Raw genomic sequence first — 23149 nt, 5'->3', positions numbered from 1 at the left:
TTTGTTTACCGTGTCCTCGCGTAAACACCAACAGAGAGCCGAAGCTAGAGAGGGCTCGAGAAGTGATGAAGTCCCCTTTCCTACCGGTAATCGTCGCCACCCTGTTACTGATCCTCATCGAGGCACCCGATCCTGGTGACGGTATTTCTCACAATACGTACGTATTATCAATTCGATTATTATTATTATTTTTCTTTTTTTTTTTTTTTATTTAATCCAACCATACATCAGTGTCTCATTACGATACGTGGATTATTCTCATAACGTGTTTATCAAACTTGACTTTAATTCATCCCCCCCCTCCCCTTACCAACCCCCCAAACTCTCGAATCACTTCTTGTCATTATTATTTATTTAATTTAATTTAATAATATCTTACGATATATTAGAATATATTTACACAATATTACGTATCGATGTTGTAATTCTAATGAAAGGAGACACGTTTAATCGTATTAACCCCTTGACCTAGAATGACGTGTGAAACAACTCGCGATACATTTTCGTATCCACATAACAAACGATAAGTTTTGAAATATTTCAGCAAAAAGTTTCGTAAAATATTTCCCAACAAAAAAAAAAAAAACAAGAAATCTTTCAGAAAACCTTGCAGGCATCATTCTAAAATATTTTACTGATATAAAGTAATTTTTTAGCAAGTCTCTCTGAACCGCGGACATTTTTTATCTTGTAGAATGATTTTTGTAGAAAACCTTTTGTGAAAGGTTGAGAATGAGAATTATGTGATAATAGGATAGTGTCCTTATTTGAAACACTTTTTTTACAAAAACAATGAAAAGTATTAAAAAATAATAAAAGTTGAATAATAGTAGTGCAAGGGGGTTAAAGACTTCTAACCATTGGGGGTACTTGTGACGTTACAGTTGTTTTTCATCGATTCTATCGATCATTATACATTCCCCCGTATTTTTTTTTGTTTTTCCTTTCTTTCTTTCTTTTAGAGTAAAAACATGGGCGGAAAAGCTGGGCTTCGAGTTATCGCAATTGGGAAAATACGTGACGAATGTGGAAAAGTTTCATGAAAGTTACAAACACGCTCAGGTGGTGAAAAATGCAGGAGGAGATTTGGCTGGTGAAATTGCCGACGATATTAAAGCAATGATGGAATCGAAAATTTCTGCGATAAGGGTATGATCATTTAAATCGTTTTGTTTTTTTTTTTTATAATAATATCAAATGATAAATAAATTTCATTGGGGATTGTTGTTGATTTTGTTTAATTTGTGTTGATCAGAGAATCATGGATGTTGCCGAGACGTCAGCCTTATCAGCACCTGATGCCGATCCACCTGAATCATTCGAATTTGTTAACGCGAAAAACACTACGATAGATTTAGAATTGAGTGATCATTTTGGTGGACAAGTTAATTTAAATATGTCCGCGGTTCACGTGCCAACAAACGTATACGAGCGTGCATCGGAAGTTTTAAGGGCAATTAAGTGGTCCGAGGAATTGGACAAGACATTTATTAATAATTACGAACAAGATCCATCATTGTCCTGGCAATATTTTGGAAGTTCTACGGGTTTTATGAGACAGTATCCTGCAATGAGCTGGTATATGGAACCGGTAGATCTATTCGATTGCAGAACCAGAAGTTGGTATATCGAAGCAGCTACCAGTCCGAAGGACATTCTCATACTAATGGATACATCCGGTAGTATGACAGGAATGCGTCGTGAAATTGCACGACACGTCGTTAATAATATCTTGGACACCCTTGGAAATAATGATTTTGTCAATATCATCACGTTCTCCAATATTACGAAAGAGGTAAAAACACCATTCATTCATTTCTAAACTTGATTTTCTTTATTTCTGACAATGTCTTGTTAACAAAATTATATTTAAAAATATGTTTATGAATTTTCCAAACAATCCTATAAATCGTCTAAGAATTTCCTTAACCCAGTAATCAATCAAACGATTCATAGAAAATGTATAACTGATGTAACAATGTTACGTAATGATCGTTCGATTTTTAGGTGGTACCTTGTTTCAATGATACATTGGTCCAAGCAAATCTAGCAAATGTGAGAGAACTCAAGAGAGCCATTTCAAATTTGGAAACGGTTAACATCGCTAATTTTTCTTTAGCATTAACTACGGCATTTGATTTACTTCAATCATATCGAACCGAAAGAGAAGGTGCCAGATGTAATCAAGCAATCATGTTGATAACCGATGGTGTACCTTTCAATTATAAAGAAATTTTTGAAGAATATAATTGGAAGGATAATCCTGACGAACCTTTGAAAGCTGATATGCCGGTTAGAATGTTCACTTATTTGATTGGTCGAGAAGTTGCAGATGTTCGTGAAGTGCAATGGATGGCATGCGCTAATCGTGGATACTACGTTCATCTTTGTACTTTGGCAGAAGTCAGAGAAGAGGTAAAATCATTTGATTTTATTTCTATATTTTTGAACACACGCACACACACACACACATATATTTTAAAATGTAAACCTTTTTGTTTAGGTCCTCAAATACATTCCGGTGATGGCGAGACCTTTGGTTTTAGGTCGTACGGATCATCCAACTATTTGGACACCTGTTTATGCGGACATCACCGATCCCAAAATGACCGACTGGTTATGGGAACAACGTGAAAGTGAAGAACAAAGGGAACGATTTCTACAATTCCATAGAAATAGGAAACCATTCAACATGGAGGAACATGATCGAAGATTCGTTAAGAAACAGAAAAAATTGTACGAGCAAAGTGAAGATTATCAGGAATACAGATTGATGACTTCTGTTAGCATGCCAGTATTCGACAGACGTGAAAATGCGGTAAGTTTGCTTCCTATCATATTTCAATATTCATTATTAATATAAATAATTTTATTAGAACATTTTTTTATATTTTCTTACGAAAGAAATACATTCAATATTGCGATATTATTGCGTATGGCAAAATTGCAAAGAAAAGAAAAGAAATGACATCGATAGTTGCGATAAGAAAATAAAATATATATTTGATTATTCGACGAGTTAGGGTATTAAAAAATAAGCAAAAGTTAACGTTGCTTATTAAAAATGTTTTTTTTTTTTCAAATACTTAAGATCAAACTTATAATTGAAATAATAATAATAAGCGTATGTAAAGTATTGAACAAAAACTTGTCTCATTCTAGCGATATTCATTGAAACTTTTAAACAACATTTTTGATTCATTTCAATCATTTCATTCTCATTCGTCGTACTAACAAAACAAAAACTGAACTTTTCTCTTTTTATCATAAATATGCAGATAAAGAAAAAAAGAGATATATCAACATATATTTATACTAATCCCCGATAATCCAATTGAATTTAATGATTCATCATAACTTCTTCATCATTAATTAAATAAGAATTTTCTTCGTGTGTTCCCTTTTAACACGTTAACGCCGGCGCGTACCACCGGTGGCCCGCACTAGACTGTCTCATCGGGCGGGGCGTACCACCGGTGGCTCGCGCTAGACTGTCCCATCGGGCGGCGCGTACCACCGGTGGTCCACCGTTGGTCCAAATTTGAACAAGGAAAAATCACGCGCCGCCAGATGAAGCGCATCTTAGATTCGAGTGCCGGCCCCACACAGCGCAGACACTGAAAATCGGCGCCGGCGTCAACGTGTTAATTATTATTATTATTAATTATCACATCCATAGATGGAAATGTTCATTGGATAGATTTTAAATGAACAAAAATTATCCAGACAAAACAAACAAAAAAAAGAAAAAAAAGAAAAAAAACGATCGAACAATTGATTTTCTCTTTCCGTGGGGTTTTAAGTTCCTCTTTGTCCACAGAACATCACAAGGCAGGTGCTGGTGAACGAAGCTTACTGGGTGACTGAGACAAGAGAGGTTGGCAGCTAAACAAAAAAAAAAAAAACACAAGCAACGTTGTTTTTCAATGCATAGAATTAACCCTATTACCTATATTCTACACCTTTTATATTCTCATTAACACTACGACCGTATATTATTTAACGTTGAAACATTTTGATTGCACGTTACAAGTATAATATTATCAATTTACAAAACTAACAGGTTCTATTATATTGGGATCTCTAGCACTTGACTACGCTATCTGGTGGCTAAATACAAAATTAGAGTAGATAGGTGGAATTGTTAAGCCACGTGGTGGGATCTCTAGCACTATGAATACGCTATCTGGTGACTAAATTCAAAATTAGAGTAGATAGGTGGAATTGTTAAGCCACGTGGTGAGATCTTTAGTACTATGAATACGCTATCTGGTGGCTAAATTCAAAATTAGAGTAGATAGGTCGAATTCCTATGCCACGCCCCTATCAGAAATCCCAATATTATTATATGTGTATTATTGTAATATATATATTAATAATTATAATTATTAATATAAAAATATATAATTAATATAATATTTAAAGTATATTCAATAATTAATATTTTGCTAAATAAAATTAAAAAAAAAAACAAAAAAAAGAAAGCCAATTATTTTTGTAAATAGGAATAAACAAGAAACGGTCGTAGTGTGAAATTTCTCTTTCGTTCCTTTTAGGTCCACCTTCGTCTCTCTCTCTCTCTATCTTTCTCTCTCTCTCTCTCTATCTATCTATCTATCTCTCTCTGTCTTTCTCTATCTATCTCTCTGGTATCTTACTTTAATCTAACATTAGTTACTGCAATTGTTTTAATCATTAGGTAGGTTTAGGTACTTTAGTCTACCCTGTGTCCTGTCGAGACGAGTAGAAAAAAAAAAAAAATTAATATAAAATAAAATGGGAAATTCCCGCCCGCCTGTTGGATTGCGAACGGCGAACTTCCTCGTAAAAACTTAATCATTTTTATTATTATTATTATTATTAATTATTAATTATTATTATTATTATTGTTGTCGTTATTATCATTATCATTATTATTATTATTATTATTATCATTATTATAGTTGACTCGTAGACGAGGTCAATTTTCTGCAGTCGTCGTGTCTGATGTGAAAAAGAACAAAAAAAAACAAAAAAATAAAAAAAAAAATGAATGTTTTGAATGAAAAAAAAAATTGAAAAATAGAAAAAGAAAAAAATAGAAAAAGCAAAAAGTAGAAAAGTCTATTAGATTTTTATTCTAATTTAGAATAATTTGAAAAACACGATACGACTTGGCAGTTTATTTATTGAGTGCTAGAATTTCGTTAGAAAAATTACGTTAGTAGATTAATAATTATTATTATTATAACGTCGTTGAAGTCAAACGATTTTTTTTATTTTTTTTTATTTTTTACCAAAATACGAATTGTTCGATGAAAATATTTATTTATTCGCAATGTAATTTGAACAAAACAAAAAAAAAAAAATACAATGTTTTTCAATAAAAATTCGTATTATTTGTAAAAATCGATTGACCGAAAGATCAACGACGAGCTAATTTATTCATTTGGAATTTGAATACTTAGGATTTAGCCTGCGTCAAAAATGATGATGATGATTATTATTATTATTATTATTTTTATATTATATCATTCAATATTATTATTTTAATTATAATTAATTTTATACATATATTTATCTATTTATTTCTATAATTATATATTTAATTATAATTAATTACTATTATATATATATATATATATATATACATTTATTTATTTATTTATTTATTTATTTATTTATATAATTATATATTTAATTATAATTATTTTAATTATAATTAATTATTATCATTATAATAATAATAATAATTATTATTATTATTAATATTATTATTGAAAAAGTAGTATGCTAGTTTTCTATACATAACTTACTTAACTTACTTTAACTTATTTACTTACTTACTTACATATATACATATGTCCAAGACGTGTCAAATAACACACATTCTTATCGTTATTAATTTAGTATATATCATTATCATTATTATTATTATTATTATTATTATTATTATTATTATTTAATTTTGATATTAGTAACAGTGTGTCTTTAGAAAACGAGTACATTGTGATAGCCTTGTTGGAGAAGGTAGATACGCTTCTGGTTATGCGAACTTGGGATGATATGATCATTTGTAATTTATTTCGATATATATATATATATATATATAAAAAAAAAAAAAACAACAACACGTCCATTTGTCACGCGACATAAAAAAAAAAAAGAAAATTATTTTTCAATTGTTCATCATTGTATGCGCAGACACGAATCGCCGATCTTCTCGGTGTTGCTGGCACGGACGTACCAATCGAGGAAATAGAAAAATTAATGATGCCACACGTGGTAAGAAAATTATCATTATTTTTGTTTAATAAATCTATTGATAACAATTAATATTATTCATCCCAAAATTAACATAATCTATTTTTAATATTTTTTAGTTGGGTGTTAATGGATATGCTTTCATCGTAACCAATAATGGCTACATCCTAATTCATCCTGACCTTCGACCAGTGGTAACTATTAATTAGAATAATTTGAAAGATTTTAAATCATGTTTAATTATAATAATTGAATATATAACCAAAAAAAAAATATTATTTTTTAAAGTTCCAGGGTATATTAAAACCGGCATACAACAGTGTCGATATGACCGAGGTTGAACTCTTGGATCAAGACAAAGGACCAAGAGAATTTGATGAAGGAATCATTATGGTATGTGCATGCATGTATAATCAAATGATGATTCATTTTATTAAATGAAGCATTTCACATTCAATATTGGACACTTAAGATATCAAATAACTTACTTCTTTTGCAGTTCCGTAATGATGTGATCAATCAAGTTAACGGTAGTGTGACGTTTCATACGAAGTATCATTACGATGACATGGTATGTATTTAACGTAAATATATATTTTATGTGTTAACCCATTACCCACCAATAGACCCTTTTTTCGGACGCAATTTGCAATTTTTTTTAATAACTGCAACTTCAGAATAAAATATATATTCGTTAAAATTATGAGATGGATACGTACCCTTGTGTTTCATGAAATTATTACATTTGTATTTTAAATTAATAATTAATGTTATACTTCTTATAATATATATATAAATTACGTGCTGTCACGTTGTTTGTTCGCAATGGATTCCTAAACTACTGAACCGATTTTAATCAAATTTTGCACACTGTGTGCAGTTTCATCCAACTTGAAAGATAGAATAGTTTATATCTCAATTTATAATCAAATTATTTGTTTATTAATTAATTAGAGTCATGATTATCTCTGTTAGTTCGATAAGATTCTAACAGATGGCTGACTTAAAGATGTGCGTATCGGACTGATTGTGAACCACAACAACAACGCGTTTTATATATTTTATTTATTATTGTATATTTGAATGTTTGTTTGTTTGTTTGTTTGTTTTATTTTCAAATAGAAACGCGTTGGCCGAGTTCAACGTACGTACAATTATGTCGGAATTTCAAACACCCCATTCACGGTGGTTGTGAGTCTTCCAATACACGATTATTCTGAAAACTATCGTGTATATGCCACCGAAGATATACACAGAGCTCGTGTGAAGGGTGAGCATACTTCTTTTTGTGATTTGTTTTGTAATCCTTTTTGTTAAAAGAAGAATTATATAACATTGACTTGTCGTAGGAAAAGACGTGACAGATTACTTCGCGGGTAACAACTGGCTGGTACATCCTGATTGGTTGTATTGCAAGTGAGTTTGCATATTTTTTGTATTTTCATGAACAAACTTTGAACTCTTGTTGTATTTCATTTGATGGGACTGATCATCGACTAAAAGTTGATTTTATTCAATTGTTATTATTAAAATAAATATTTCTTATTATCATAGATATCATTATAAAGATGAACACAAGTTCAATACATCAGAAATGCAATTGTTACATTTTCTTGAACGTACTCGTCAGCCAGGTTGGAAGTGGATCGACATGAAACGATCCCAACCGCCAGAGTTTGCCACGAGTTCCGGTCATGGTTCTCATCGTAAATCTTATCGTAAGTTTATTAATTAATTCATTCATTCATTCAAAAATTGGAATATACACATTGACTGTCACCTCATGACCTGCAATGTGGTGACAATCAACGTGTTAAATCAAAATATCCAAAATTAATTTTAATTTCTAAATAAAAACAAATTCTTTGTGTTAACAGCCAATCCTAACAAAACAGACAAAAATTCCTATTACTGTGATAGAAGTCTTCTTTTGAGTCTGGTGTTTGATGCTAAGGTAACCGAATGGTTTGCGAATCCCAGTACCACTCGCGAAGAAACAGGGTGAGTTAAATTTTCATTGAATTTTGTTTATTTATTTTTTTCTAATCAAATTTTCAAACTTGCGAATTATTCAAACGGATATATATATATATATATATGCGAAGATATATAAATTATTATTAAAAGAACAAAAAAAAAACAAATTAATTTCTTAACGCGAATCAAATTTTGTCATACAAGCGCAAACACATCGTCACGTATTAACTCGAGAGAGAGAGAGAGAGAGAGAGAATGAGAGATGATTGAGTGAATATGAGTGAGAGAATTTAACAAAAAAAAAAATAAGAGAGAGAGAGAGAATGATAAATAACTGTGTGTCGTCGTTTTTTGTTTCTATGTTCTCTTAAGTTATTTGCACAATTTTTCATCTTCTTTTTTTATTTTATTTCTTTATAATCAGGATAGTAAAACAAAACATACACACACACAACAACAACAACAAAAAATGCACCTATTCTTTTTTGACTAATACTTAACCCACTTTGACGCAATGCAGACCTTTAGCTAGGCTGATGAATCTGCTAACCAGGTAACGTTCATCAAATCGCACCTCTTTCGCTTATAAAAAAAAAATTAAAAAAAAAAAAAAAAAACCAATTACAAATTGCCTCGATATAATAATATTTACGATCTTTATTACTCTATTCGTACTATCAATTTATTTCCCAAGTTGTTTCTCGATCCTCCTTTGTACAGCTGTATATATATATATTTTTTTTTCTTATTTATTTAATGATTTATTAAATCTTATTATTTTTGTTTTTAACAAATTAATTATGATTTTTTTGTCAACCATTTTGTTTGATTCATTTCAAGAGCAATTTGTTTATCTTTCATTTTTCTAAATGAACTCGTCAGAAAATATATCATTTACCTTCTTCTTTTATCTGGTGTCACCAAACATTCTTCTTGTTGGTTCATCGAAACTTTTATATTAGCAAACAAACAAGTTGCTTGTTGTAACGCTCCGCTCTGCTCTGCTCTGCTCTGCTCTGCTCCTTCTTCTTCTTCTTCTTCTTCTTCTTCGTATGGCCAGCAACATCATCTTTTCTTCAGGATTGGATTTGTTAAGAGGACGAGGATATAACAAAGTGGATTTCCTCGATATGAACTACCGTACACTCGCTGTAGAAATATAATTATATTCATTTCTACGATATCATACAAATTTGCATTGTTTTTATTTGAATTTGCAATCAAGTTTGAACAAAAAAAAACAGATGTGTGCAGATCACACACGGTAGAAGTGAAACCTTCAAAGAAATACCAAGTTTCCAGACGTGAATATATCGAAACAATTGAATTGTAATACAGTGCCATCTATTGAAAGAACTTTACAGAACTTAGATAACCTCTAAAAATTGTGCTATGTGCTAAGTTGGAACAAATCACGTGAAATAAAATTAATTTCATTAAAATAAGTTGAGTAGTTTTGAAATTATTAGTGGACAAACATATTGTGACACACTGAATTTTTATATATTGAATTTTATTAATTAATTCATTATTTTTGTTTCATCGGTGTTTCACAGTTTCTTCCGTTTCACGGTTTCTTCCGTTTCACGATTTTCAAATCACCCTGCTACTCTAAAGAAGTTTTCACTTCAAAAACAAATCAAATTCTAACTTGTTTAATATAATAAATAGATTTGTAATTTGTAATACTTTCATGCAAATTTCTATGAAACCATTTGATTGAACATCTTGATAGATTTTCCATCAAAATTTACGTAGATTAATAGGTGTACAACTTTCCTTCCACCATTTTTTGTCTATAAGCCATCTGTAGGAAAATAATGGAAGCAAAGTTATACACCTAATAATAAACGAACAAATTATTCGATATATTCGTAATGATTTATTACTTATAAATAATAGTAAACTGAAGAAAAAAAAAAAAAAAAGAGAGAAGACGAGACAAAATATTGGAATGAAATCTCAACATATAATTTTGTTTCACAGGAAAGAATTTCAACAACGTTTTGGTGTGACGCTTGCTTTTATGGCTACTCACAATGGCTTGACAAGATGGCAAGATTTTCTTTTGGATGAAGAAGATCCTATACCTGACGATCACTTTAGCAAAATGTATTCTAGAGCAATAGATGAGGTCTGGTACAAACGTGCTGTTGAACAACATTATGTTCAACCAGAAAGTTTCGTTTTTTCTGTACCAATCGATGACGAGGGAGCAGACAACACTACTTTGGTCACTGCCAGTCGTGCCATATTTATCGGTAGAATTATTTTCTAATTATTACTTCATCTATTTTATCTACATTAACATTTTGTTTTTGTTTTTTTTTTTTTTATGGAAAATCATTATTCACAACAGGTAATGGAAAAATGAAAGCACCGGCAGCCGTTGTAGGATTTCAATTTCAACATACAGCATTGCAAGGTCTCTTTCAAAATATAACGTTCAATTGCGAAGGACTTGGTAATTGTCAAAAACATTGTGGGGATGATACATTGGCATGTTATTTGATTGACAACAACGGATATATAATAGCTGCTGAAAGCGAGTACGATGCTGGAAGATTTTTCGGTGAAGTTAGAGGTCCTATAATGGCTGGACTTGTTAAGGAAGGTATTTTTGAAAGAATCCGAATGTACGATTATCAAGCAGTTTGTTTCAAAAGTAAATCTACTAAAAACGACGCCAGTATTTTACTCACGGTTAGTATTTTCAATTTATGATAAATATATGCATTAATTTATTGGAGAAAATTATTTGAGTTATTTAAGGATATCAATTGTTTTTTTTTTATAGCCTTGGACAAGCTTGAAGAAAGCTATTACTTGGATAGTTGGTCAAATGACTTGGGCCTGGGTAAAATCAGGAATTTGGAATTCCGATTATGCATACGGTTATGCTGATCCTAACGAAAGTGACAGCATGCATGAGGATTATCAAGAGAATGACAAAACACCGATAGATTCAAAAGATGAGAAATTGTTTAATATGAACGTTTTAATCAATAGGACACGTCCAGAAGCATGCGATCAAGAGGTTAATACAAATAATTATTTATAATAATTATAAATAACAACGAGTAAGCTAATTGAAATCGTTAATATGTTAAATTTCAGGTGTACTTATATTTACGAAATTCGTCCGTAAAAAATCATTACTTTGAAGTTGATATGGAAGATGATTGTACAAGACCCTACGTTGTACAACCGGTTAATTTCAGCAATATGTTATTAATCGTAATAAACACAGGCATTTGTAGCGAAACAACTTCACCACCGTTAACCGTGATACCTGAGGAAGTGATTTATGAAAATAATTCATTGGTTTGTCAAAAGGCGTGGACATTTTTGAAAAGAAAAAGGCCAGAATCCTGTATAAGGACTCATCCAAGAGAAAGTGAAATAAAGGATCTCTGTGGATTGGCAAGTTTGACAGGGCCAAACAATTTTGTTATATTTTTGTTGCTAACGTGTATACTGATTAGGCAAATTGTCTTTCGGTGCAATTAAATCTTGCTTTTTGGATAAACGAATATAGATAAATTAATAATATTATTTCATTGCTAGATGATATCATTTCATTGATATCGATCATATACGATGATGTCCTTCTTAATAAGCAAAGAAGTGTCAAACCAGTGATTAATCTAATGTCAAAAATCTCTAGAATCTAGTGAAAAAAACAAAAAAAAATGCATCGACTTATATCTCGATGAAAACGCTTATGCTAGAAGCGACCCTAAGTTTCTACCTCTCTTTTCACACCCTGCTGATTTGCAGCACGGCTTGAGAAAATAATAATGGCTGATATATAATAACAAATAATAATAATAATAATAATATCGAAATGATTTTAATATAATCGTTCGATTATAAACGCATGGAAAAATAATAACGTGCGTTAATAATAGTTGAAGAAGAAGAAGAAGTCCAATAACAAAACAAAAACAAAATCTTACTGCCCGAAAACGCAATGCGATTTGCTCTCAATCTGTGCGCTACTGCTCTTTTCAAAATTTTACTCTCTTTTTACCAGTGTCTCTCTTCTTCATCCATTGCAATATGCATTTAAATAAAATTCCTTTATTTATTTATTAAATATTCAATAATCGTCGTCGATACTATTTGAGGGACATTATTTATGCTGCTCGTCCATATATTTTAATAAGATGTCAAATTATGGATTTTTTCTTTTTTATTTTTTACATTTGACTAATTAATTCATTAATCGATGTTTCTATAAGTTAGGGATACATAATAGGATAGTTTTAAATTTTAGCTGAGGATTTTATGTACAAAGGTACACACACACACACATTTAAATGAATGATTGATTGATTGATTGATTGATTATTAAAAAAAAAAAAAAAGAGAGAAAAATACAGAGAAACAAATGAAATAGGTTGTATGTTCATACTGTGTGCAACTAATTGTAAATAAATAATACTAGATGATAATCATCATAAATGAATTATGAACGTTATAGGAAGAAAAATGTTGACGACAACACAGACAGACAGACACACACACATACATAAATAAAATTTAAATGATACTTTAAACGAGCCGAGTAATTCTTGATAATAACGTTGTAGGTGTTAAAGTACTTCATTCCTCATGTAGGTTAATCGTTTAATAAAAGAATCTTGCGTTTATGTGTCGGAACTCTACTCGCTGTGAGAATCATTATGCAATTACTCAAACAATTCTTCATAGTGATTTATTATAGATAGTTGTTTCTAGTAATATTTTAGAGCAGAAGCGCATAAAAGAGCACACATTCATAAATAAACTATGATCATTCACATTTGCGCTTTGTATGTACATTAATTGATGTAAGATATATATATATATATATATATATATATATTATTATTATTATTACAGCGCCAGAGCGCATTTAACATATAATATTTATAGAGACTACGATGGATATATTAATTTTGTATATTATTGTATTATATAACAGTTAAAAGAAAATAATGTGTGCCTGTGGACACGTCGTTATTCAAATCTTGTTGTATCTTTTTCAAAATAAATTACAAAATTCTATGAATAGGACGAATCCTATATTATAAGAAAGAAAAAAAAATATAAATGTTACCTAAAACTTTATGTATTATTTATTCGATTAAACTATATTATATAAATATAAATATATATATATATACAATTTAACACTTATATACACAAAACAAATTTTGTCAAAAAAAAAAAAGATGATATAAATTTTAAGAAAAACAAAAAGAAAAAACTGATGTATTTATATATTACTTTCTTTCAGATTCTAAATTATTAATTAAATCTATTAAGATTTTTATTTGCATATCATTTTGCAATCTATTCCCAAGTTCTTCCAATTCGGCACCACCTGTCATAAATATTTTTAAATTATGCATCGTACCATTTTCCAATCTGTGATCTGTGATACGATCTTGATTATAATTATATGTTCTTATCTTTTCATTTCTCATTTTTAAACCCATTTGCTTTTTACGCATATCACTAGCAATTCCAATTTGTTTATTCAATTCTTGTTGATATAATATTGTTTTAAGCTTTAACAGTGCTATTTCTTTATTTTTCAATTGTGATCTTTGAGTTTCGCAAGTTACCATGACACCAGTTGGACAATGAGTTATTCTCACAGAAGAATCAGTCGTATTGACATGCTGACCACCAGCACCTGATGCTCGCATTGTTTCTATCTTCAAATCTTTAGAATTTAAATTAATTTCAATATCTGTAGGTTCTGGTGTAACAGCAACTGACACCGTACTGGTATGCATACGACCAGATTTTTCAGTCTCTGGTATCCTTTGTACTCTGTGTACACCACCTTCGTGTCGAAACTTTTTATAAGCTAAATTACCTTTTAATAAAATACTGGTATATCTCAAACCACCTTTGTCAGTTTTACCAAGTTCCAATAATTCATATTCTATTCCTAAATAATTGGCATATCTTGTATACATTTTGTAAAGATCTTCGACAAATAACATTGCTTCTGTACCACCAACACCAGCTGATAATTCCAATATGATATTGTTGTAATTTTTCTTATCAAGATCATACCATATTCTATTCAATAATTTTTCATCAAGATCATTTAATTGTTCCTCATACATTACCTCTTCTTCTTCAGCTAACTTTTTCATTTCTTCGTCTTCTTTGCCTATTCATATAAATAAGTTTTCATATTAATTCATAACACTGATGACAACATTAAAAAACAATTGTTATACTACTTACCAAGTTCTTGCAAGTTTGTAATATTTTCTATAATGTTGATGCGTTCACTCAATATGTCACTCATAGATTTAACATCAATCATTTGAAATAAATTATTGTCTTTCCATCGATTACTTTTATAAACGTCGGAAAGATAATCTAAATATTTTCTAATACTGTTATCGGAAACAGGTAAATTTAAACGTGATGACAATGCATTGCTTGACAATAAACGAAATAACCCTTTGAGGTTATAAAACTTATTGACATCGATCAAAGATGAATTACACCTTTGCAATGTTTCATAAATTATTATACGTTTTCTATAAATGTTAAATCTTCGCGAACAAATTGAAAATATCATATTTGTATATTTAATTATTCAAATAAATACAAAAAGAAATACACTAATGTAAATACGAGATATCAAAAACTACCGCTACTTGCGACCTAGCCTTAAATAGAAAAATAATCTAGATGGCGCTACTGTATTGTAAATGATTAATGCATAAGAAGAAACGAAATCTTGTAGGTTAAGAGTAACTTATTTAAATCGTTCAAATATCAATTAAACGTTTGTGAAATATCACATATACTATTATACTTTTTCTATAAACATTAAATATTAGTAATTAAATTGACAAAAATCATAATCATATTTGTAATTTAATAGATAAATGTAAAATAAATATAACGATGGAAACTCGAAATTTCAAATATTACCGCTAATCGTTCGTGACCTAACCTAACTATGAAAAAAAAAATCTGTACAGATAGCGCTTAAAGAGTATCGTCTGTTGTAGTAGTGTCTAGAAGATAAATTCGTTGAGTGTATAATTAAAAATATTCGGTATGATCAATATTTTATTAATAACATATAAACACACATACGTATATTTGATTACATGTACGTCTTATTAACTATATAGTGCATTTTTAAATTCATTATAAACATTTCATTTAAATCATTTCAATTTGATCGTTTTATGTTTTCTTATAATCTAAACTTGTACAATTAGTAAAATATTACAGAGTAATATTGAAAATGTTCATTCTTTGTTAGTAGTATCATCAATTTGATCAATCATTTGTTTCATTTGTATTCAAAGTTTTGGAAAATATAAAAAAAAAATAAAAATTATTGAAATAATTATTGCGATATAAAAAAAAAAAAAAAAAAAAAAAAAAATCGGTAAAGAGTTACCGTTTGTTTTCGAAGAAATCGGAACAAGAAAAGAACGATTCGCAAGATGGTGCATACAAACCTTAAGGAATTTATTTTAGAACGAAATGCATGATGGTTTTTTCTCTTTTTTTATTAAGATTTTCATTTAAACAATTAAATTTTCATTCAGTAATAATTCAATATATTAATAATAATATAATATTATTTGAATTAGAAACGAAAAAGGGCGGCCACGTGTGTTATTAATAGAACTTGTACGAATACTTTTCCTTTTTTTTTTTTCTTTTTTTTTTTCATCTAGAACAATCTTTTTACTCCGTATAAAATCATTCCAAAAGATAAATTCTAATTTGATTTTTTGTCATTCACAAATTACAAGTATTGATCGAATTTATCTAATAAAAAAAAAAATAAAAAATAAAAAATAAAATTACTCATTGAAAATAATTAAATAAGAAGAAAAGAAGAAAAAAAAAATTAATAAACGAAAGATCAACGGAGTGAACCAATAACAAATTTATAAAAATAAATTAATAAAAAAAAATAAAACAAAATAAAATAAAAGAACAATCGAGAAATAAATGAAACATCTAATAATTTACAAATCTTTTAAAAGATTTTTCTTTTCCATAATAATAATAATAATAATAATAATAATAATAATAATAATAATAATAATAACTAAAAGTATAACAATAAATCAAAAATCATTTTATATAAATAATCTTGAAAAAAAAAACAAAAAAAAATCAATAATACAATTGAATAAATAAAAATCGTATATAGAAATCTTTCTAAAATTAAACATAAGATAAAAGATTATTTTAACTAGTGTAGATAATTTGAAATATCATTAAATAAAAATTAGTAATAAAGTCCATAGGGACGAAAGGTAAAGGTTAGTTTTAAAACGAGAATTACGATTAATGAAAAAGAGAAAGTAGAAAGAGAGAGAGAGAGAGAGAGAGAGAGAGAGGGAAGGAGAATATTAGGGGGAGGAAAATTGACGAAAGAATCAGGGGGAAAGGGGCAGGAGTGGGGGTGGGGAGATCAGAGTGCAAAAGAAATTCGGAAAAACACTGATCCACTTCTTATTGGTTCTTCGACAAGTTAAGAAGTGTTCGAGGTGTAAGGAATAATTGAAATGAATAAAAAAGAAAAAACGCTAAATAAGAGGAAAAATCAAGAAAAAAATAAAAAAAACAACTAAAAACGAAATTGGAGACTTGAAGAAGAGAAAGATAGTAAATGAGTAGTATAATAATACGAAGAGAGAAGTATGTATATATATATATATATATATATATATATATATAGTGTTCGTAGAGTGATAGAGAAAGTGAGATAAAACGATAGCGCGATAGCGTGAGTGAGTGAGTGAGTGAGTGAGTGAGTGAGTGAGCGAGTGAGAAAGAATTAGGTAGAGGGAGTAAGAAAGATAGAAAGAGAAGGAAGATACATGCGCGCGTACACTAACACACATGCAATGGCGGGGCAAGCGTAGAACGACGAACTGTTATGAGCGAAGATAGTATTTTTCGTTGAAAATTAAATTCGATGATAATAATAATAATAAAGATTTATCCGCACAAAAAGATATTATTTATTTGAATAATAATAATAATAATAATAATAATTGGTAAGTAATCATTGAAATAACGAATAATAGGTTAATATTAATTAATTGTAAGTAAGTAACGAATTAGAAATTATTGTAACGAATAGAATAATATTGAATGATTTCGATGCCTGTTCTAAATAAAATAAAAAATTAAAAAAAAGAAAGAAAAAAACATTGATTTCAATGTATGATGATGTGTTGCAGGATTCTCACGATCTTTCTCACTGTAATATTTATAAACGCATGAAGAAAAACATGGAAACTCACGATAATCAGCCCATGATGGAAAGTGGTAAGTTTTTTTTTTTTATTAATAATTGTTTTTTTATTTTAATTTTAATTTTAATTTTATTATATATTAAATTATTTCTTTATTTTTTTTATCCATTATTCTTATTTTTCTGTTTGTTTTTTTTTACGATATCGCAAATGAATTAATTTATTTATTCTAATACGTACGTTGTATATAATGTAATATAATAATTATGTAATTATATAACGATGTGCTTGAATTTTTCGATAACAAATTAAGTCAAAGAGAGATTATAAGAATATATTTGCATTTTAATTAGTAACCTTAAGTTTTCATACCAAAAACAAATACTAATTTGTTTTTAAATAATAATAATAATAATCAATCAATCAATCAATCGACAAAAAAAAACAAAAACTTTGAAATAAGTAAAACATTATTTGGAAAAAAAATACTAGGATAAAATGACAACGATAGATTCGAGTATATATCGTTTTAATAATAATCATTACGATCATAGGATACATAGATCTACTAGACAACTTTCTTTTTTTAATACGCAATTATGGCCACACCACCATGTGAATTCATTATCTCCTTTAATTTACATATTTTGTTTTTTTTATACATGATTATATTCTCAGGTATCCATACCTGCGTTTTATTCAATATGTATATATAGATATATATATATATACATATTCGTAATGACTATCATATATTATAATGAGATCATTAATAATTATAATTATATATTAATTAATAATTAATAATAATAATAATAAATTAATAAATTAATAAATTTTAATAATTCTAATTAAAAAAGAAAAAATTAAAAAAAAAAAAACATTATTTATTTAAATAATAAAAATAATATTTTGTTTTGTTTTTCAATATTATTACATTATATTTACTTTTATTACATTTGTTCTGTTTTTATTTATTTATTTATTTTTTCTTTTTTTTTTGTTTTTTTTTTTTTACAGAAAATGGATTTGTTTGGCAAGATTATCTTGATGCTACAAAAAGTGTTGAAGTACCACAAATTATGTTTCCACATGTTGAATTAACATTGGAAAGTGGTATTGATATTGGAATGTCGTTAGAAGTACCAAGAAAAGAAGTTACAGATAAATCTAATACAACTTATTGGGTTGCTACTATTGTTATGGCTTGTGGGCCATTATTAAGATTACGATATTTTGGTGGAGATGATAGAACATTAGAATTTTGGTTTAATCTTACCAAAGAAGCTGGTCATGAGCTTGGTTGGTGTCAAGCTAATAATAAAATATTAGAGCCACCTGACATTGTACTTCAAAAGTCACCAGATTGCGTTGACAAATTATCGGAATTTTTAACAACTGCACGTACTGTACCACCACAACTTTTATCTGGGGTAAATATTCGATCATATTTATCTTTGTATTAATAATTGTTTACACAAAGTATCATATTTTAATTGATTAATATTAATTTCTTTTATATATATATATATATGTATAGGATGATCTTAGCATGATAGAAAAAATTAAACAAGGAATGAAAGTAGAAGTAAGTGATGTGGTACATCCTTACAAATTATGGGTAGCTACGGTAAGCAAATTATCATATTTAAACAAATTATCAATGAAATATCATTTGAAAACATTTGAAATGTAATTATTTCATAAATAACATTGCTTTATCAGATTATTGAAAACGTTGGTGGACGTCTTTTGTTGAGATATGATACACCTGGTTCATCGTTCAAAGATTTTTGGATATTTTGTACATCAGAACATTTACATCAATATGGATTTGCATCGAAATCAGATACAACTTGGTTTTTGCAACCACCTAGTTCTATAATAGATAGACATACTTATGAAGAATGGAAAGATTCACTCGAATCTAATCCAAAAAACTGTGATATACCAGAAGATTTATTTACTAATAATATCGATCATCCTAAACATCATTTTAAAGTTGGAATGAAATTGGAAGCATTGGATCCAATTAATCAGACTAAAATCTATCCAGCTACTGTTATTAAAGTATTCGATGACATATATTTTTTAGTCCATATAGATAAATATGATAAATATGTAAATGGTACTGATATTGAAACTTGTTTGTACAATCATTCAGAAAATAATACATGGCTTTGTACAGCAGAACATCCATACATATTTCCAATTGGTTGGTCCACAAAGCATGGTATTAAGTAAGTATTATTATTGATAATAAAACACATATATTATTCGTAATACTCAATAACAAATTTTCTTTACACTTAATGTTTCTTCTAGAATTACAAAACCAGAAGGTTGGAATTCAATTAACGAAGAGTTCGATTGGAACGAATATTTGCAAAATACAGAAAGTATACAGGCAGATGAGAGTTTATTTTACGATAGATTAAATGCAATAGATGCAGGTTTTGAATGTGGCATGCGTTTAGAAGCTGTTGATCCAGAATATAAAAATATCATCTGTGCTGCTCATATTACCAAAATAATTCAGAATTTATTATGGATAAAATTAGATAATTATGACGATAGTAAACCAGAACACATAGTTCATATGAACTCTTTGGAAATATTTCCAGTTGGTTGGTGCGAATCTAATCATTATCCATTAAAACCACCTAAGGATTATATAGAAATTTGTAAAAAAGTACAACCTCCAATTGGATTAGAAAAGAAAAATAATATCATAGATATACCAATTTCAGAACCACGATCATCCTTGTGGTGTCCTAAAATATATTTTAATTATCGTTGTTTTACCGGACCAATGATTTCTAAAGGAAAATTAGCTACTCTGCCAAAATCAGTAGGACCCGGTCCTGTAAATTTAGTAATGAAAGAAGTTTTAACCATGATAGTGTCAGTTGGATACAGAAGTGCAAGAATTTTAAAGGTATTACAATGCGACACTAAACCAGATCCTGGATATCATTTGCAAGTATTAAAAGCAAAACATAAAAATAATAATTATCTTGCCCAAGTTGCTATAGTTAATTCTGGAGAAAAGGTAGCACAATTTTGTAGGAATATTTGTAAAAAATTAATGGTATGTCCTAATTTATTTGGACCATTGCACGTATTAGAAAACGAATGTCCAGACAAATGTCATAAAACATCAAAAACTAAATTCAGTAAGTATAATAACAAATACATTTATCTATGTTTTTGTTTTATTATTATTTAATTGATAGAACATATAATTATAGCAGCATCAGTTGGAACAGGAAAACGAGGCAAACCAAAAGGTTATACAAGTATAATGGTTCAAAAACCAAAGCAATGGGGTAGTAAACGTAGGAGAAAACGTGGCAGATGGGCTAACAAGGACAAAAGAATAAATTGTGAATTCGAAGATGAGATGCCATTTATGCCATTGGATTTAGCAAAGCATGCATCATCAGAAGGAGCTCCTCCTGAAGAAACAACATTCGATAATAATAGACAACCACTTTCGGAAATAGATATTATGATACAAAAAAGTTTTGAAAAATCTGACAAATCAGATGATTTCAAAACTGAACCTCCATCTAGTAACATTTCTGAGGATTCTGGAAGCTCATTTAATGATAGAAAAGTGAAAGATAATGGAAATGGTAGTCCTAACAGTATGAGTACCAAACATCATTTTACAAGATTCAGTCAAAACGTGACAACAACTCGAGGAAGTAAAAGAATACGTGATTGGGATACAAGTATAGAATCTGATTGTTCTGAAGCTGATGCTGAATATGTGAGAAGACAAAAAAAACAGAGAAGACCGAAAACACGAAAGCTCAGTTCAAATCCTTTATTTTGGACGACTGATGATGTTTTTCAATATCTACGAAAAACAAGCGACTGCAAGGATATCGCTTATCGCGTTAAACAAGAAGTAAGTCATACTCTATTTTACATTACAATAATAACAAAGTTATAAACAATAATAAAACTTGTTCAATAAGATATTAATAATATAATATTATGTTCTTTTAAGGAAATAGATGGTCTCGCCTTTTTATTGTTAAACTTGCCATCTTTAACGCAACATATGAAATTACGAACAAGTTTAGCCATGAAGCTTTGTCGTCATGTAGAACAAGTCAAAGTAACATACTTTTTACGTCACATTAATGAAAATGAACATTAATCCATAGGATAATTTTTTTAATTTTTTTTTTTTCGAATCATTTCTTTTTTTATTTATAAATTGTATGATAATGAATTGTGATATATATCATATATCTATTATACATATATCTATATATGTATATATATATATATCATTGAAATAATGTTAGTAAAAAAAAAAAAAAATACCATTTAACGTATGGCTCATCAATTGTGATTATATGTAATTTTTCATTTATGTACATTATAAGACACCACATAATGATAGCAATAAGCAAGAGAAATATCTTTTGAGAAATACAATTTAGATAGTGAAAAATTATACATATACATATATATATATATATTTTTTTTTCTTTTTCGGATAACAAGAATTGATAAAAAAAAAAAAGAATATTTAGATAGCGAAGAATTTTAATCGAATGATAATAATTTGTCTTGCACGTAATATAAATGTATTGTAATATTACGTAGTTTCTTTTTTTTTTTTTTTCAATTGAATCTACTTTCACGTACGAAGGTTAACAAATTATATATATATATATATATATATAGAAATGATTTAATTGTAATAATGATAATAATGATTAAAAGAATTTTGTACATTGTAGTATTTATGATTGAATGCAATTACATTGTGTTAAGTCAAATTTTAAAGTAAATATGTAAAATAATTATATATATACATATATATATATATGTATATATTAGTAATAATTGCATTGATTTATATTGCAAGTATATTTAAGATGTCTACAATGTTACTTTGATATTAATCATTATAATGCATTGCTCTGAATAATGTTAAATACCATAAAAAAGAAAAAAACATGATCTTTTTGAAAATTTCACTAAACTGCCTTTATTCTAGATAGCATGTTTTAAAGACATTTTTATTTCCAAGTAGTCTTAATTATGTATATGTATATTATCTAAGTATTACCTGTAAATAATCATTCTTAATTAGATCATGTACAATGTATATCAATAATCATATTTAATTAAATGGGTTAAAACCCTTATTCTTTGAATTATTATTTAAACAATGAACCTAACCTTAAACAACATTTGATTTCTATACAAATAATGAAATATAGATACGAATGTTATCTGTCATCTAAAATTTCACGACTTGAAAGACAAATGTGATCATTTGTAAACGACTCTCGTAATGGATGATCATCCGTTGCAGCCAAATATGGATCACATTTATGAACATGACCATAAATCGTAAAAACAATAAAAAAGTGATTTTCAACAATATCATTTTATTAATATCAACATATACAAATCTTTGAAAATAAATCCTAAATATATTTCTATCGTAGATATAATGTTTGAAACGATTCAAATTTGTAGCGCGCTTTTTTGTTTTAAAATTCCCGCACTTTTTACAATTACGCTTATTATATTTTTGACGACTGACTTCAGAGAGTACTCCACCTTTTTTGAATAGAAAGAGATCAGAGAGTGAGATTATTTGCGCATGCGCGAACAATGAACGCATCAGCAACGTGAAA

General features: G+C 28.5%; 3 protein-coding genes and 1 long non-coding RNA gene across 11 annotated transcripts; 2 read left to right on the top strand and 2 right to left on the bottom strand.

Annotated features, from left to right (window-relative positions):
- The first annotated feature begins 22 nt into the window (after window positions 1-22).
- Window positions 23-12600, top strand: stj (voltage-dependent calcium channel subunit straightjacket). 5 transcript variants are annotated; one of them, XM_015332883.2, is made up of 19 exons: window positions 23-157; window positions 963-1149; window positions 1256-1795; window positions 2008-2415; window positions 2504-2818; window positions 3821-3877; window positions 6184-6264; window positions 6363-6437; window positions 6532-6636; window positions 6743-6814; window positions 7366-7513; window positions 7599-7659; window positions 7798-7961; window positions 8121-8244; window positions 8741-8773; window positions 10207-10481; window positions 10580-10923; window positions 11018-11257; window positions 11338-12600. In XM_015332883.2, exons 1-19 carry the CDS (start codon window positions 66-68, stop codon window positions 11728-11730), a joined length of 3714 nt encoding a protein of 1237 aa, XP_015188369.1. In that variant the 5' UTR covers window positions 23-65; the 3' UTR covers window positions 11731-12600. The 5 variants fall into 5 exon arrangements, with proteins under 5 accessions (XP_015188369.1, XP_015188368.1, XP_015188371.1 ...); XM_015332882.2 differs by having other exon boundaries at window positions 7593-7659; XM_015332885.2 differs by lacking the exon at window positions 3821-3877 and having other exon boundaries at window positions 7593-7659.
- Window positions 12567-15140, bottom strand: mRF1 (mitochondrial translation release factor 1). The gene is made up of 2 exons (XM_015332865.2): window positions 14473-15140; window positions 12567-14395 (listed from the first exon to the last, which is right to left on the bottom strand). Exons 1-2 carry the CDS (start codon window positions 14813-14815, stop codon window positions 13491-13493), a joined length of 1248 nt encoding a protein of 415 aa, XP_015188351.1. The 5' UTR covers window positions 14816-15140; the 3' UTR covers window positions 12567-13490.
- Window positions 15141-15236: 96 nt separating this feature from the next.
- On the top strand, window positions 15237-21939 carry LOC107072737 (scm-like with four MBT domains protein 2). 4 transcript variants are annotated; one of them, XM_015332912.2, is made up of 8 exons: window positions 15237-15301; window positions 17463-17550; window positions 18498-18910; window positions 19018-19107; window positions 19203-19717; window positions 19803-20653; window positions 20729-21393; window positions 21496-21939. In XM_015332912.2, exons 2-8 carry the CDS (start codon window positions 17502-17504, stop codon window positions 21646-21648), a joined length of 2736 nt encoding a protein of 911 aa, XP_015188398.1. In that variant the 5' UTR covers window positions 15237-15301; window positions 17463-17501; the 3' UTR covers window positions 21649-21939. The 4 variants fall into 4 exon arrangements, with proteins under 4 accessions (XP_015188398.1, XP_015188399.1, XP_015188400.1 ...); XM_015332913.2 differs by lacking the exon at window positions 15237-15301 and adding an exon at window positions 16687-16914; XM_015332914.2 differs by lacking the exon at window positions 15237-15301 and adding an exon at window positions 16936-17276 and having other exon boundaries at window positions 20732-21393.
- LOC149033147 (uncharacterized) lies at window positions 21784-23064 on the bottom strand. The gene is made up of 2 exons (XR_016175834.1): window positions 22686-23064; window positions 21784-22572 (listed from the first exon to the last, which is right to left on the bottom strand). It is a non-coding gene; the product is annotated as an uncharacterized LOC149033147 (long non-coding RNA).
- Window positions 23065-23149: the final 85 nt, after the last annotated feature.

Source organism: Polistes dominula, unplaced genomic scaffold (assembly GCF_049000335.1).
Source record: "Polistes dominula isolate Pdom_NZ unplaced genomic scaffold, Pdom_raw_medaka contig_15, whole genome shotgun sequence".
NCBI lineage: Eukaryota > Metazoa > Arthropoda > Insecta > Hymenoptera > Vespidae > Polistes > Polistes dominula.
Note: the sequence above shows the minus strand (reverse complement) of the source record. Positions and strands in the feature narration are given on the sequence as shown.

Bases quoted from the DNA above. Each gene is read 5' to 3' on its own strand.
- stj (XM_015332882.2), top strand. From the start codon at position 66: ATGAAGTCCCCTTTCCTACCGGTAATCGTCGCCACCCTGTTACTGATC. The intron at 8,774-10,206 runs GTAACGTTCATC...TTTGTTTCACAG, and splicing joins CTGATGAATCTGCTAACCAG to GAAAGAATTTCAACAACGTT. The intron at 10,482-10,579 runs GTAGAATTATTT...TATTCACAACAG, and splicing joins CAGTCGTGCCATATTTATCG to GTAATGGAAAAATGAAAGCA.
- mRF1 (XM_015332865.2), bottom strand. From the start codon at position 14,815: ATGATATTTTCAATTTGTTCGCGAAGATTTAACATTTATAGAAAACGT. The intron at 14,396-14,472 runs GTAAGTAGTATA...TTATATGAATAG, and splicing joins TACAAACTTGCAAGAACTTG to GCAAAGAAGACGAAGAAATG.
- LOC107072737 (XM_015332912.2), top strand. From the start codon at position 17,502: ATGAAGAAAAACATGGAAACTCACGATAATCAGCCCATGATGGAAAGT. The intron at 18,911-19,017 runs GTAAATATTCGA...ATATATGTATAG, and splicing joins CACCACAACTTTTATCTGGG to GATGATCTTAGCATGATAGA. The intron at 21,394-21,495 runs GTAAGTCATACT...TGTTCTTTTAAG, and splicing joins CTTATCGCGTTAAACAAGAA to GAAATAGATGGTCTCGCCTT.